This window comes from Pleurodeles waltl, chromosome 8, assembly GCF_031143425.1.
Source record: "Pleurodeles waltl isolate 20211129_DDA chromosome 8, aPleWal1.hap1.20221129, whole genome shotgun sequence".
NCBI classification, from domain to species: Eukaryota; Metazoa; Chordata; class Amphibia; order Caudata; family Salamandridae; genus Pleurodeles; species Pleurodeles waltl.
This window is the reverse complement of record NC_090447.1, coordinates 1329885569-1329899951: the sequence shown is the minus strand read 5'-3', so window position 1 is coordinate 1329899951 and position 14383 is coordinate 1329885569. Positions and strand designations below refer to the sequence as shown.

The 14383-nt window shown below is 44.2% G+C and overlaps 1 protein-coding gene and 1 long non-coding RNA gene across 2 annotated transcripts in view; one reads left to right on the top strand and one right to left on the bottom strand.

Annotated features, from left to right (window-relative positions):
• LOC138248616 (uncharacterized) overlaps positions 1-7307 on the bottom strand; it is a 223506-nt gene extending 216199 nt beyond the window's left edge. Inside the window, exons 1-2 of the long non-coding RNA XR_011194610.1 lie at positions 7060-7307; positions 6767-6955 (exon numbers count right to left, since the gene is read on the bottom strand). This is a non-coding gene — a long non-coding RNA (uncharacterized lncRNA). The remainder of the gene's footprint in view (positions 1-6766; positions 6956-7059) is intronic.
• LOC138248615 (sarcolipin) lies at positions 1731-13954 on the top strand. The gene is made up of 2 exons (XM_069202332.1): positions 1731-1883; positions 13280-13954. Exon 2 carries the CDS (start codon positions 13362-13364, stop codon positions 13455-13457), a length of 96 nt encoding a protein of 31 aa, XP_069058433.1. The 5' UTR covers positions 1731-1883; positions 13280-13361; the 3' UTR covers positions 13458-13954.
• The last annotated feature ends 429 nt before the right edge of the window (positions 13955-14383 follow it).

Sequence of the window (14383 nt, the reverse complement as noted above, 5' to 3'; positions counted from 1 at the left end):
GTGTGTTGTGCAAACGCTTTACACATTGCCTCCGGGTTAGGCCTGACTGCTCGTGCCAAGCTACCAAGGGGGTGAGCAGGGGTTCTTCTGGGTGGGTAACTCACTCGCCCACACTAGAATGGGTAGGTTCTGCCTTGCTTAGGTGCATACCCTAGCCAACCAGAAACCCCATTTCTAACGGTAGTCATCCCTGATGTGAAGACTTGTGAATAGTAAAAAGAGTGCCCACCCCTCCCAGTATGTCCCCCCAACCGAAAAAGAGGCTGAGCACAGTGTCGAACTAACCTATAGGACAATCAAGCTGCGCTTCATAGGTTGATCTGACAGGTCAGTTCATGGGCCGTTTTTGTGGGCTTGTTTTATGGTTTGCTGGGCGGGTTTCTAATGTTGAATTCCCTGATTTTAAAACAAACATTACCTATAGCAAGCTCAAATCCATATAGTATTTCACACTTTACAAAACACTTACACAGTGTGCCTTTACAAATTCAAAACTGCCCAAATTTGCAAACATGGGCCACTTTTTAGCAATTGGGGGCCACTTTTATTTTGACGCTGGGGCCTGTTTGCTGTCCAATGAAAATATGAGAGAGAGAGAGAGATTTAGATTGTTTTAGACAATGCTTGTTTTATTAGATGAGGGACTAGTAGTGCCTAAATACTGCTAAGGGGCCACTCACGTGCCACACATCTTTGTCGTCATACAAACATACTCATAAAGCAAGCACTGCCAACGTGAAACGTTCGGAAGATAATGTCAGTCCTTCTGGGTTTTCCAATGCTTGTTATTTTCTATTTCTGCCTTCAAGATCCCTAGGTTTTGGGGTAGCAAGGGCAGTGCTGCTGGAACCACAGGGGCAGAACAGCCTACTTCTGCCCACCCCTAAATGTTAACAATGTCAAAGCCCCGAAATACCATCTTGTCTTGCACATCCAATCAGCTCTGCTGTTGGCGCCCATCAAGGCTATGGGAAATGTGTGTGCAACTGTGTGTGCAGTTGTGGAATTCCAAGGGCCTGGACACTGGCATGAGCAGCAGGATATGATGTATTAAAGTCTGCAGTACAGTGTGTTCCTGACACCTGATCACAACAGAACATTGGCGGGTGGGTGGTTTCTTTTGACTACAGGCCCGGTGGGAAAGCTGCCCCATTGAAACCCTAATCCTGGGAAGGGAAATCGATGTTGGGCTTGTGGGCCGCAGGAAGTCGGTGGCCAACAAAGGCAGCTTGTGTGCTGGAGAAACATGAACGATAAAAAGCTGAAAGTCGCAATGAATGTGCAGGTTGCCGCTTGCGCCCCAAAAATGAAAGCAGAGAATCAAATGATTGCATATCATGTGTGACATTTCCAGACGGTTATGTTATTTTTACCATTGCGAAATGTTGCATTTTGGGAGCTGAAGTTTCGCTTTGAAAATCATTGTAAATATGTTGTTTAAATACCAGTTGTAAAGTGTTACGTGGCTTGCGCCCCTTAGTGGCTATGCATAAAACATGGAATTAGAGGTTTCCACCCTTAGGCCTAACATTCGAAATGTGCATGAAAGGCATTGGGCCTCTTATCATAAGCGCACCTCAGGCACCGCGCTAGGTAACTCAGTCTCCGTACAGGCACCGCGCTAGGTAACTCAGTCTCCGTAGCAAGCGCTCGCCGGAGCGCTCCAAAAATCTAACCTACCTCGTGCTTTTTTTAATCTTCATCGAGCTCATCAGATTTCGTGCCAGTTCACGTCTTGCTCCCCTCCTCCATCTACTTCAGCTCCATGACACGGATTTAGAATCCACACCGCTCTGGCAGCAAGACAGGGCAAACCGAGGAGGGCCAGAGAGTCCACTGTGGCCTGGGGGCTCGAAGGCAGACGCACCGGACATCCTCTCCAGGTAACGTCCACCTCTCTGAGCTCCAGCCGATTCACTTTAAACATACTGCACATTTGAAGCGAGGGTTTTGCGGGCTGCTTAAGAAGGCGCTAAATGCTGAAGCATGTTTGTGAGTGAAACTACTTTATGCTAAACTCATGGGCAGTGCTTTAAATGGAAAAATAGAACTGCAGGTACTCTGTACCAGAGTACCTGCTTGTTTCTGAGAAGTGCCGGTACTCTCCAATTAAAAGTATTACGTTTTTCTTGAGATATGCCGGTACTCTCCCTCTCAAAATAAAAAAGTGCCGGTACTCAGTACCGGAGAGTACCGGCCCATTTAAAGCACTGTTCATGGGGTCATTTTTGTGCTCAGTGCATGTTGTGACAGTGGGCTCGGGTCAGCGTGGTCTGCTGGGAAGGGGTGAATGGTCTGCGAGGGTATGCAGTCAGACAAAATGCTCTCATCTAAAGCTTCAAACTGTACCATATAACCTTCCTTCTATAGGAAGCAGGAGAAACACGATTCACAGCTGCACCATCTGCTTACTGTGACTTAGTCCAATTTACCACGTTGTAGGGGGCGTTGTACCACACTGGGTATCATGCCAAGAGCTTAACATCCCTAGCAAAGGTACAGTGCTTTTGTAAAGCGCATGTTCACCTCTAGGGGAAGCTTGGAGCTGGATAGCAGATGTTTATTGTTACCCAACTCAATGGTACTTTCTCTCTTGACCCGCCGTGATCTGAAGCTGTGATTAGGAGGTCGAACACTGACTCCTGGACAGGAGGGCTCGTCCACTGAGCCACCATGGACAGAACAACGTTTCTCTTTTATTCAAACCTGCACACTCAAGAATTTTATCATGGCCGTGTTTGTTCCATCTGCTGTGCAAGCTGCCTTAGAAACTTGTTTTAAAAATCAGAAAGTATGTACTTTTTCAAAAACTATTTTCCTATTTCCTGTAATTTGAATTGTTTAATTACAGTCTCACTAATAATGCATGCATGAGATATAGAATTCCTGGAGAATGTTTCGGTCTTTTCTCCTTCAACTGGTAAAGGACATAATTAAGAGTTAGTTTAGCTTCACACATAGATTGAACATGACATTCTGCATTCACCGATCTGAATGAGCAGCTTTAACCTGTGGACGCATTGGACAACAGTTTACCAATTCCCAGAAAGGCGAATGCACAACCGTGGGGTTGGTATTTAGAAATTAAAGCCGAGACAAGTTACACTTTAATTAAAAAAATATCCCTGTTATAGTGTTAGTCCAGTCCAAGCATTCCTCATGGTTTAAACCAAAGAAGACCAGTGAATAAAGTCAAAAGTCACAGCAAACATCGAATATGAACTAGACAGCTGATGGGTAATAGGAACTGCTGATCTGCTGCTAAGAGGGCAATGTTGCCCTGGAAAGTTCTGACTTAGGAATGAGGGTCCACCTTGTCAACATATGTCAGTGAACAAATAACCAAACTTAAGGACTCCACTTATGCCATAGAGGCGACCTTTGTACAGAAAATACAGGTGCAGTGAGTCGGTTGGCTGATCATACCTGGTAGCATTCTAACAGAAACATCAAATTTTCCAAATTGAGACAGAATACTTCCAAACATGACAGAATACTTCCAAACATTAAACGTCTAAATTTAGAAGACTACTTCAGTAGTTTACATTACATCTGGCCTTTGCCTCATACAGCTGCCCAACTGAATAACATTAGTGCGTAATTGGAGTATTGGAAAACAGCATTCCCACCGCCTGCCAGCAGGCAGAAGCAAGGTTCTTCCACAGTGCCGCTGGTGAGGTTAGCGGGGGGAGGACAGCTGCTGAATCTCCCGCTTGGGAGCAGCTGTGACAAGAAGACATTTTTCCTCCTCACTGTGACCATGTGTTCAGAGGATTTTCCAGATGATTTCAATTGCATCTTGTAATTTGTTTCTAATGTAGTGTATTCTTTTTTTACTGTTGATTAATCCTGTCATTGGATTTCAGTTGTATTTTTGCCTGGTCATTTCAACTCCAGATCCAAAGAAGAGGTTCAAAGTATCATATCCCGTAAGTGGACGCCACTGTAACTATTCAGTAACCGTTTGATTCAACGATTTCCTAGATGCAATAATAGGGAGGACCCACAGTGGCCTCTTGAGGTGGGTGGATAGGGCCATCAGGGAGCTGAGCAGTGTGATGAGGCTGAAGACAGCTTTTTTTGGTAGAGGATGACAGCCATGAGTGGTGGTTTTTTAGTACCTCCTCAACTCTATATTGGCTACACCACTTCTGAAGAAACTCCAGCCTTCCTCCTGAACTATCACCATTAGCAAGCAGTGCAGTACAAGGGTCGGTAATGGGGACCCACCCTTATCATACATAACATTAGTATCTCTTGTTACTTTCAAAGCCTCTCTACCACTCCCCACCCCAACACCGTGGTCCATCCTTCCCGTCTCTTTCTCTTCCCTTATATCACTCTCTCATACAAACATACTTCTGTCCCACTATTACCCATCCTCATCCAGCCAAACAACATATTTGTTCTCAGTGATGTAGTCCTCCTTCGAGTACATTATAGGTCTTCTCCCAACAAAACATACTTATGTCTTTTTGTCCTCGGCCCCTATTTAAGTCCCATTGCTAACGAAAAACACCTGTGTCTCCAGCGATGCCCTTTGCCACCTCTGTCATTCTCCTCTTCTAAAAAAAAAGCTGTCCTCACCCTCATCACATCCCTCAGGTCCCTGAGGGCCCTACCACCCACCTCAAAAGGCCACTGTGGCCCATTAGCGCACCGGGGGAATCTTTGAATCAAACAGTTACTGAATTGCTACAACCACATCAACTTATGGCATATGATACTTCCAATGTCTTCTTCAAACTGGGCTTGAAATGACCAGGAAGATGCAGATCTGAATACCAAAGGCAGTATTAATCAACAGAAAAAATAAGACACTACATTAGAAACCAGTTCTAAGATGCAATTGAAATAATCTGAAAAAACACTTCAGGCCCCTGGTGACTGTAAGAAGAGAAAATGTCTACTTATCACAGATGGTCCCAAGTGAGTGACTCTGCAGCTGTCCTCCCACATTCACTCTCGTGACTGCAGAGCTATGGAAAATGATTCTTGGAATTCTCTACTTATGGGTGACAATATTCGCGAAAATATAACATATTAGCCTGTTCATGGCACATCAGCAGCAGCTTCTGTGAAGGCAACGTCTAAACTTCAGGAATTTTGTAAGGCTAGTAGACCTGTGGAAAGAATGTGTACTGCTCGCGCCTCGGTTTCCCTCCAGCTGGCACAGAAAGTGCTCAATCTTCATGTCCTCCTGAACATTATCTCTTAATAGCGAGGGCGAGTACTGATTAAAACTGCTCCAGTACAATTCGCCACAACGTTTTGAAATCCCTAGTCTTGAATATGGCTTAAGTGATCATTGCCATTTTGATGTTCATAGGAGGGTATTTCTTGTTAACTGCACACTCACATAGTAACCTCTATCAAGCACTTAGACTGCAAAATAATTATCTTGTCTTGTATGTGGTCAGAACATTTAATTCATCCTCTAACCACATGGTGGAAGTTGAAAGTTTTTTCCTCTCTACCTCTGTGCTCTGCTTTTATCCCGCCCTTGAGTTAAGCCAGTATGCCAAACGGCTCCAAACAAATTCCTTCATTAGTTCACAAAAACACATAGGGGCATATTAAAGAAACATGACATTGCATACAGTGCAGCGCCACTTTTCTTGCACCATTTACCACCCCCCTACCTCCACCATGTGTGCGCCGTATTTAAAATATGGTGCACCATGGCGCAGGGTAGGGGGCAATAGCGTCATTTTTTATGACGCTATTGATGTACTCTGCAGGAGTAGCACCAAAAGTTTGGCACTACTCCTGCAGAGTACATAGGGGCCCATTGTAAACAATGGTGTGCCCCCTTTTAACGCCTGCTCTGAGCAGGTGTTAAAAGTGCCTGAAAAAATGATGCAAGGAAATCTGTTAGATTTCCTTGCGCAATTTTTTCGCCCCCCCTAACGTGGGGACAACCCCTTTGCACACATAAAGCCTGGTGCAGGCATAATGTAGCACAAAGGGGTACAAAGTGGCGCAATGCAAGCATTGCGCCACTTTGTAAATATGGCGCAGGGATTTTGGCCTTGTTGGGCCACGTTAGCATAAAAAAATAATGATGCTAATGTTGCGCAAGGAGGCGCTAAGGGCTCTTAAGTATGCCCCATAATCCTTTGGGGTCTTAGCACTTTATGCATTTGTACCTTACTATTGGGCCCATAGGGTTTTATTTGCTTCCAGAAAAACAATGATATTACAAGGCTCATCTCCTATATATCTATCTCCTGCTGATAACATTAAGCTGCAGTTTGGTCTGGAATTTTACAACTGGTGCAGGACCAAGTTTGATATGCATATGGGTAGTCTGTGTCTATAACCGCAATGCTTACAGTTTTAATAAAGATTTAATATCCAATCAGAGCTTTTACTTAGTTAAAAGCACACTTTAATAAAGTTTGAAAATATATATACAAAATAAAAAGTAAACCAAACTGCAATAAATCACACATACAACACAAAATATCAACACTGAAAACCAAAGTTGCACACAAACCAAATATCGCCATTACCTTTCCCAGTATACAATGGCCAGTCCTATGCTATGGGAGAATATCTCAAGCTGTTTGAGATCACGAGTGTGAGTGTGACCACAAACCACTGTTCATAATGCTTGTTTTACAGCTCTCCCTCATAGGAAACAAAAGACTCTCATCCCCTGCGAATGGCTCGGATGACCCTAGTTTTGCTCACAATCAGGTACTCAGTTATTGATCATGACAACTATAATTGCAGAGTGGGGGGCAAGGTGGGCATGTCTTACCTTCCCTGACCATCCTAAAGCTCTGGATGTGAATTCGAGGCTGCCAGTGGTGCCTTTGCAAAGGCAAGGTGCCCTCAAGTAGGGCTCAGGGACAATTCTTCTGGCTCCTAGACCACTGAGGTTGGTGATGGGTCCATACTCAATTTCACAGCAGATGACGGCTAGTGAGTACTTGAATTAAACAGAGTGCTGGAATGAAATAGAGGGGGGGGGTGCCAGGGGGATTAAAAGGTTAACAAATGTTAACAAAGGGGCATGTGCTGTCCAGGCAGTCATCACTCCAAGTTGCTCACCTTCTAGCGAAGGGTTTGTTCAGTTAACATCCAACCTCTGTTAGAAGTAAAGAGAAAACCTAGGTGCTCTGGTCAGCTTCCTCTGGAGTCTGGTAGGCTGTGGCTTGAACTCATGTAAGGCAGCAGTGGTAGCATCAGCAAGGCAAAGCTGGTAGAACATCACAGGACCCAGCTCACGAGAGCTTATTCCCAGTCCAGGGAAATGGGTGGTCTACAGCTCCAGGTCCAGGAACACTTCAACAATGTCTGCTCAGGTCTGTGCCAGTGTAGCTCTTATAAACGCTGGAGCAGGGCTCAGTGTATGTATGTCCAGTCGATGGTAGCTGGGCAGAAGCCCAATTGCTAATCATTTCAGGGGCATCTTCAAGTTTGAAATTTCAGCCCCTCTGGATGGGCCGCATTTCCCACTTCTAGGAAGATGCAAACGTCATTTGGCAGAGGCAAGCAGAATCCACTTTTGAAAAGCTTGTGTACCTAACCAGACAGTGCCTGTGAAAGAAGAGGGTGATGGGCTGAAATTCTTGTTTTTGCAGAGAGTATTTATCGCGATATTAGTCTCAGCATTTATACATTTGTATCTTAACAAGTAGCATAGAAGCTTCAGAATAAAGACCTCCGTGGTATTTGTACAATGCAAGTACTTCACATCGGAATACATAGGAAACTGGACTGCATGTATGAAGGTGCTGTTGAATTAGCAATTATTTCTCGGTATATACCTGCAGCTATGCCTCTTATCATGTTTGCACTTCTACACACTTTTGTAAGATTCTGAGTATGAAATATACATTGATCGATTGATAATGAACCTATTTCAACCTACATTTCAACATAATATTTGCATTTTAATGTACAACATATACTTCTCAGTATGCAACATATTTATTTCAGCACACCAAGTATATTTCAGTGCAAACTATATACACAATAGCAAGCAACGTACTATTCTCAACGTAAAATATATGTATTTCTCTATTATACATTATGATTTATGGGAAATGACTCATTTTCCATTGCAGTAACCCTAGCTGGCACAAAGACTATCTAGAGGAAAACATATAACACTGTTCCCATTATTTATTTCATTTTTTATGCATTGGCCATTGATACTAAACATACCATCTGAAGATCTTTGCAATGATTAAGAATGTATAAATAAAGAAATAAGTTTAGGGAAAGACGATTATGGGAAGAGAGTTGCATAGAGATTGAACGCTACAATGCACTGACAATTAGGAGGAAAATGTTATAAGGAATACCAAATTTAAGAAAGACCTTGACAACATTCCTTATTTGAAACCCTAAAACTTACCTTTACCACAATCCTTTCCCAAAACCTTTACTAGTCCCTAACTCTACATCTCACAGTAACCAGATCCCTATACATAACACTAACACTAGCTCTAGGTTAATCTTAACTCGTTCACATAACCACAAGCACAACACACCCTTCCCCGAACCTAGTTTTAACCCTTGCTCTAAGGATAACCCACAATCTAAAATCTGAGCTAATCCTAAACGCTGCCTTATTTCAAATTTGGTCCATAGTCATAACCTTCATTTTTCATATAACCATAATAAAAGTCTAACCCTTTTAACAGCAATAAAACTAATCCTATCCCTAACCCCCGGCTTAGACTTTTAATGCTGAAATCATTAACAGGGCATAGAAGGACACGTGAAATACATTTCGAAATCAGATATACTTTGTTACTACTTAAAAAACCCATTAATTTTCGATTCTTTCATTCATACCTTTTACATTGTGTTTCCTTCACGATGGCCTTCTTTAATGGTTTCTCAGTTTTGACATATCGCCGAAGTACACATTTTGCACTTGCTAAGAATGAAGGCTGTAATATAACTCAGTGATCTTATGGGAAAATGGTTCAGTGCACCTCTGATCATAGCCACCAGAGTGTTGAGAGATATTTTTCTTAACCTATATGTATATATATATTCAGACATAGTATGAGGCCTGCCACTATGGGACATGAGATATCACTTTCTTCCTCACTCTTATATGTCTAAAAGCTCAATGTGTCTGAGACCGCTTAGTCTCTGCCACCATAAGACCTACGAGAGTGAATGACATTATTTCTATCACTAAGTTTCAGAATGTACACCAATATCCTGACCTTGTGTCTTGTACACTGAGAAAACGATTGCAGAACACAATGCAATACAGTAAAGGAGCACTTACTAATAGTTAAATTGCACAGATTAGCACACAAGAGACAAAAAAAAATTATGCATACGAAATGACCACATAGATTCAAAAATACTGTACAAAGTTACCTAATTTGTCATGTCTGTAGACTTAAAAATTTAAGTATGTCCCCGAAACCAACATGAGCCATGAATTGAAAAATTATGAACCGAAACCTACAACACATTTAACCTCAAGCACTCTCAGGACAACAACCACTGGGGCACTTTAGGGTCTTGAGCCATATGGCTGAACTCAGCACTGCATGGCTGATTACAACTCCCCTCACTGCCAGCCTTTCCATGTCAGTTTCACCAACATGGAAAGGCTGGTGGTGAGGGTGTGCTGGGGCCACAGGGGGGCCCCTGCACTGCACATGGTGTGGGCAGTGCAAGGGCCCCCCTGTTCAGCATGGTCGGAATGCACGCTGTCTGCTTTGCAGACAGTGCGCATTCCAAGGGTGCTGGTTGGCTCCCTCTGTGCTGCAAGATAGCACTCGGCTCCTTTAAGCGAGCCAAGTGCTATCTCGTATCCCTGTTCCTGCTGGTCGGACCCATGGGAATGCTCTATTGCAATGTTCCTGGTGGTCAGACTGGCAGGAACATTGTAATAGGGCAGGGGTGGATGCCATCACCATGGCAGTGGTGCCCTCCCTGTGAGTTTGGCGTTCCTGCGGTGGGACCGCCAATTTCGTAATGTGGTTGTCAATTTGAAATATATCTATTTTACGGTTCCGTTCCACTCAGCGCTAACTGGTTGATTACAACCCTACTTTCTGCCAGCCTTTTCATGGTGGGGACTCTGCCATGTAAAGGCTGGTGGAAAGCCAGTGACAGAGGCCTCATGGGGGGCACCTGCACTGCCCATGCCCATGGGAATGGGCATTGCAGACCCCCCCAACAACCAGCACAGCCAAAATGTGCACTGTCTGCTTTGCACATCCTGGGGGTGCTGGAGTGCTACAATATTGGCCTCAGCTCCCTTAAGGGAATTGAGATCAAAACCAATATCAATAGCACTGTTACCACTGGTCAGCCCGGCGGGAACGTGTATTACAAATATCCAGCCGATCAGCCCAGCAGGAATATTGTAATAGGCTCGGGGGAACGTCACCGCCTTGGTGTCCTCCCCGTGGCTTTGGTGGTCCCGTGGGGGTAAGTCGTCATCAGGCCCTTAGGGCACATGTGGAGCACTGACGTGCTCTATCTTTGTCAGTACTGGGCAGGGCAGCCATTCTTAAGATGATCTTCCTGCCCAAGATGCTATACAGGGGAAACACCCGGAACAGCGACTCTTCAACCACGAAGTCGTGGAAAACGAAAGCGAAACAATGGTTTCGTTTTCCACGACTTCCTGGTTTTCGTGCCTTAACCATGCATGTGTGAACCACGTACATGCGTGGTTAAGGCACAGAAGAAGGGAGTCGACACAGTGAAGGAGGAGGTATGTTTGGCTGGGACTGGGGCTGTTTTTTTGGGGGTGGGGTGGGGGGCTCAGGGTGATTAGGGTTTAGGGGGATGGGGGGATCAGGGTTTAGGTTTTAGGGGTGGGTTGGGGTGCTTTAGGTTTTAGGGGCGGGTGGGGACTCGGGGTATTTTTAGTTTTTGGGGGTGGGGTGGGGGCTTGGGGTGATTAGGGTTTAGAGGGGGTGGGGGGTTAGGGTTTAGGTTTAAGGAGTGGGTTTGGGGTTGGGGTGCTTTAGGTTTTAGGGGAGGGGGGCTGGGGTTGTGGTAATTTTGGGGATGGGGGTTGGGGTGGTTGTGGGGGTGGGGGGTTGCGGTAATTTTTAGGGGTGGGGGGCTAGGAGGGAAGCATGCTGGAACCGTGCATGCTGATCACTAATGCCTTTACCAGGAATGCCTTTACAAAGAAAAATAGTTGTAAAGGCATTCGTGGTAAAGGCATTAGTGATACCAACGAGATAGTTGTTCCGAACTCGTTGGTGAGCCATGGATGCTTGAAGCACTCGTGGTTTCAACATATAACCGCTATACACACTTCAAAACATGCCGTTTAGGATACAAGCCATTTTCTTTAGGAAATTGGAGACAGCAATTCACTTATTTCTGTGGATGGGCAAGATTCCACATACAGCTTTCACTAAATTGATGAGGTGGGTGTATGGCAGGATCATAGCCCTTCCTGATGCCAGAAAATACTAATGGGCCACACAGTTGACAATCATTACCTACTAAGCGTTTGCACCTCAGGACGAAGCCGTGATTAAAATAGACAGGCATGCAGTGGAGAGTAGGGGATGCCCAGCAATACTATATAGCTGCTGGCCACCCAGAACATTACCGACATACACCACAAGTGGTGACAGTATGGCAGGAAGCTACAAGGCTTCTGGGTTGTGTGGACTTTTATTGAAAGCGCTTTCCTTTGGTATAGCAACACATTATTAGAATTGGGCGCGCTTAAAGGATTAAAAGACTGGGATAATACTAGAGTAAGCAAGATGGGTGATGTCTGATGAGGTGAAGAGATGATCCTAGTTAGTGTTTTTTAGGAGGAAGTATTAAATACCAGACACTGAACAATATCAACACATGCAACTACGGCATGCTTTGATGCCTCACATTATAAAGGGTACTAAGGTTGATGAATCATCCCAGTTACAAGATAGGATACATAGTGAACCATTACATTTTACCTCACTGAAGGCCTCATTAGGAGTTCGGAGGACGGTTTGCACCATCTGCCGAACGTCCCACGGGGAGATTGCCGCCACACTTACTGCTTCCATGCCAGACCCATTGAGAGTATCCTGCTGGGCTGGCGGGGGGAAACTGAGGTGTCCGCCCGCCATCCTAGTGGGAAACAGGCAGCAGCATTGTCTCCAACTCGTAATAGGGTTCACAATGTTCAGAAGCCACACAGAAGACAGTAAACATTGCGATGCTGCTGAGGAAGGGGACCCTGCACTGCCCATGCCAAGTGTATGGGCAGTGCAGGGGCCACCCTATTGCCCCCTGCACCTGTTCTCCGCTAGCCTTTTCATGGCGTTAAAACCACCATGAAAAGGCTGGCAGAGAAGGAGGTTGTAATTGACAGGGGAGCGCTGCATGCAGCACCGCCATGGCTGATTGTGATCTCCGCCACCGCCAGGCCATTGGGAGCATTACTACACCTATATGTAACAAATTCAATAACATCTGTACCAATTGTAGAGGCCATTTCAGTGATCTCAAACACCTATTGAAAAAGGTACCACTTATTACATTTCCGACCAGTGCATTCTCCTCCATACGCTGCTAGAGGACCTCGACATACAAGTGTTTTGCGCGTTTCTCCAATGTGATCAATCATGTTACCATGGCCAAATGGTACTTTGTTTTGGACCAGAATATCATAGAACACTGAGCCTTATTCCTAATGTAATGACCAGAACGATCCCTTATCTGCCCTAGCAAACATTTAGGCAAAAATAGTACAACAATTATGTTTATTTCTGGCAAAGACCACCAACAACCCGGATTCATAACTGTTACAGAGCCACAAATACCACCTCTGGGGGGTAATATTCCATTGCAGAACTCTGTGCATGATAAAGGTCGCCTTCCCCACAAAGGCTGGTGAAATATCTGTCTTTAAGCTCTGTTCTTCCAGGATCATTGGACAGCAATGAGCTCTACCCGATACCTTGAGCAAGTCTCTTCAACTAAACCTCACTGGGTTCTCATGTACTTCTGTTTTTGGAAAGGCAAATATACACGGTTACTGGTGTGACAGCAATTTTGCTACTTGTAGTGAGGTGTTTATGTGGAAATTCAGCAGCTGAGTTCCCCGACTACCTGTGAAAATTTTTGTTCCAACAGCTTCCACAAGTTAGAACACTGATTTAATAACTAGAATTAAAATATTGTATTTCACCAAGACTAACAGTAAACTTGAATACAAAGAGAAAACTTTATACCACATGCATTATCTAAAAATTATGCTCTGAATACTTGATGCACTGTTGGATTTTTATACATTTTTTATGTGATTGCTTTGTCCCGTCTGCAGGAAAAGCTAACATCCGCCTCTTGACTGCTGCTCAAGGACTCTTTGAGGACTTGGACCTCAGACCTCACCACCAGTGGCAACGATGGAGCGATCTACACAGGAGCTGTTCCTCAACTTCATGATCGTCCTGATCACTGTCCTGCTCATGTGGCTTCTTGTGAAATCTTACCAAGAATAAGGAACTCCAAAATGCTGTTCGGATTACCCTAAACGTGTACATCTGTGAAGGACAATGTAAGCAATGCGCGAGTTCACCATGCCACACGCTGTGTGTCCTCTGCAGTTCATATGCGGCCTGAATTGCAAAATGTAAAACCCACGCAAAGAGCTTCCATCGAATCCCTTGGGCACCACCACCTGCCCTCAGAGGACAAAGTAGGCCTCCAATTGTGTTTCAGATCATAGCAACGACGCTAATGTGAAGCGCTCCCTGCCAAGTTCATCTATGTGTATTTCGCGTGGTTTTGTGCTCAACTGTGAAAGCAAAAGAATCTCTTTATTGTTAATCCCGTAACACGGGTATCACCCTTTCCTTGCATGCAAATACAGCTTGTATAGTATGTTATCGCTGCTTAAATGCAAAGACAACTCCAGTAGACTGAATCATGGCTCAAGAACACCATTGTGTGCTCATCGCTGTTTGTAACTGAATAAAGAGACAAAGTTTGCTGCCTCTTTGTTGATGTTTTCATTGTTTCATCGGTGCTACTCGACTATGATTATGCATACGCATACGTACTATGCCCCCCAAATTTCAGTTAACACACACACACACACACACATATGTAAATATATATATATATATATATATATATATATATATATATATATATATATATATATATATATATATATATGAGGGGGAGAGAGAATGTTAAAGAACAAGTTCACAAACATAGTGATGTGCAATACAAGTCGTTACTTGATATTCCAGGCAGTGCTTAATTTGATGCATGGCACCAGCACTTATTTTTCTGCCTCAAGTACTGCGAGCAGTAGACATATGGGAAAGACAGAGGAAGAGAAAAATGAAAACGCTCACAAAAAGAGAAAGCAGAATGCTGCAAGAGAGTAGCGAGTGGCTGTAAATGGATTGAAGAGGCC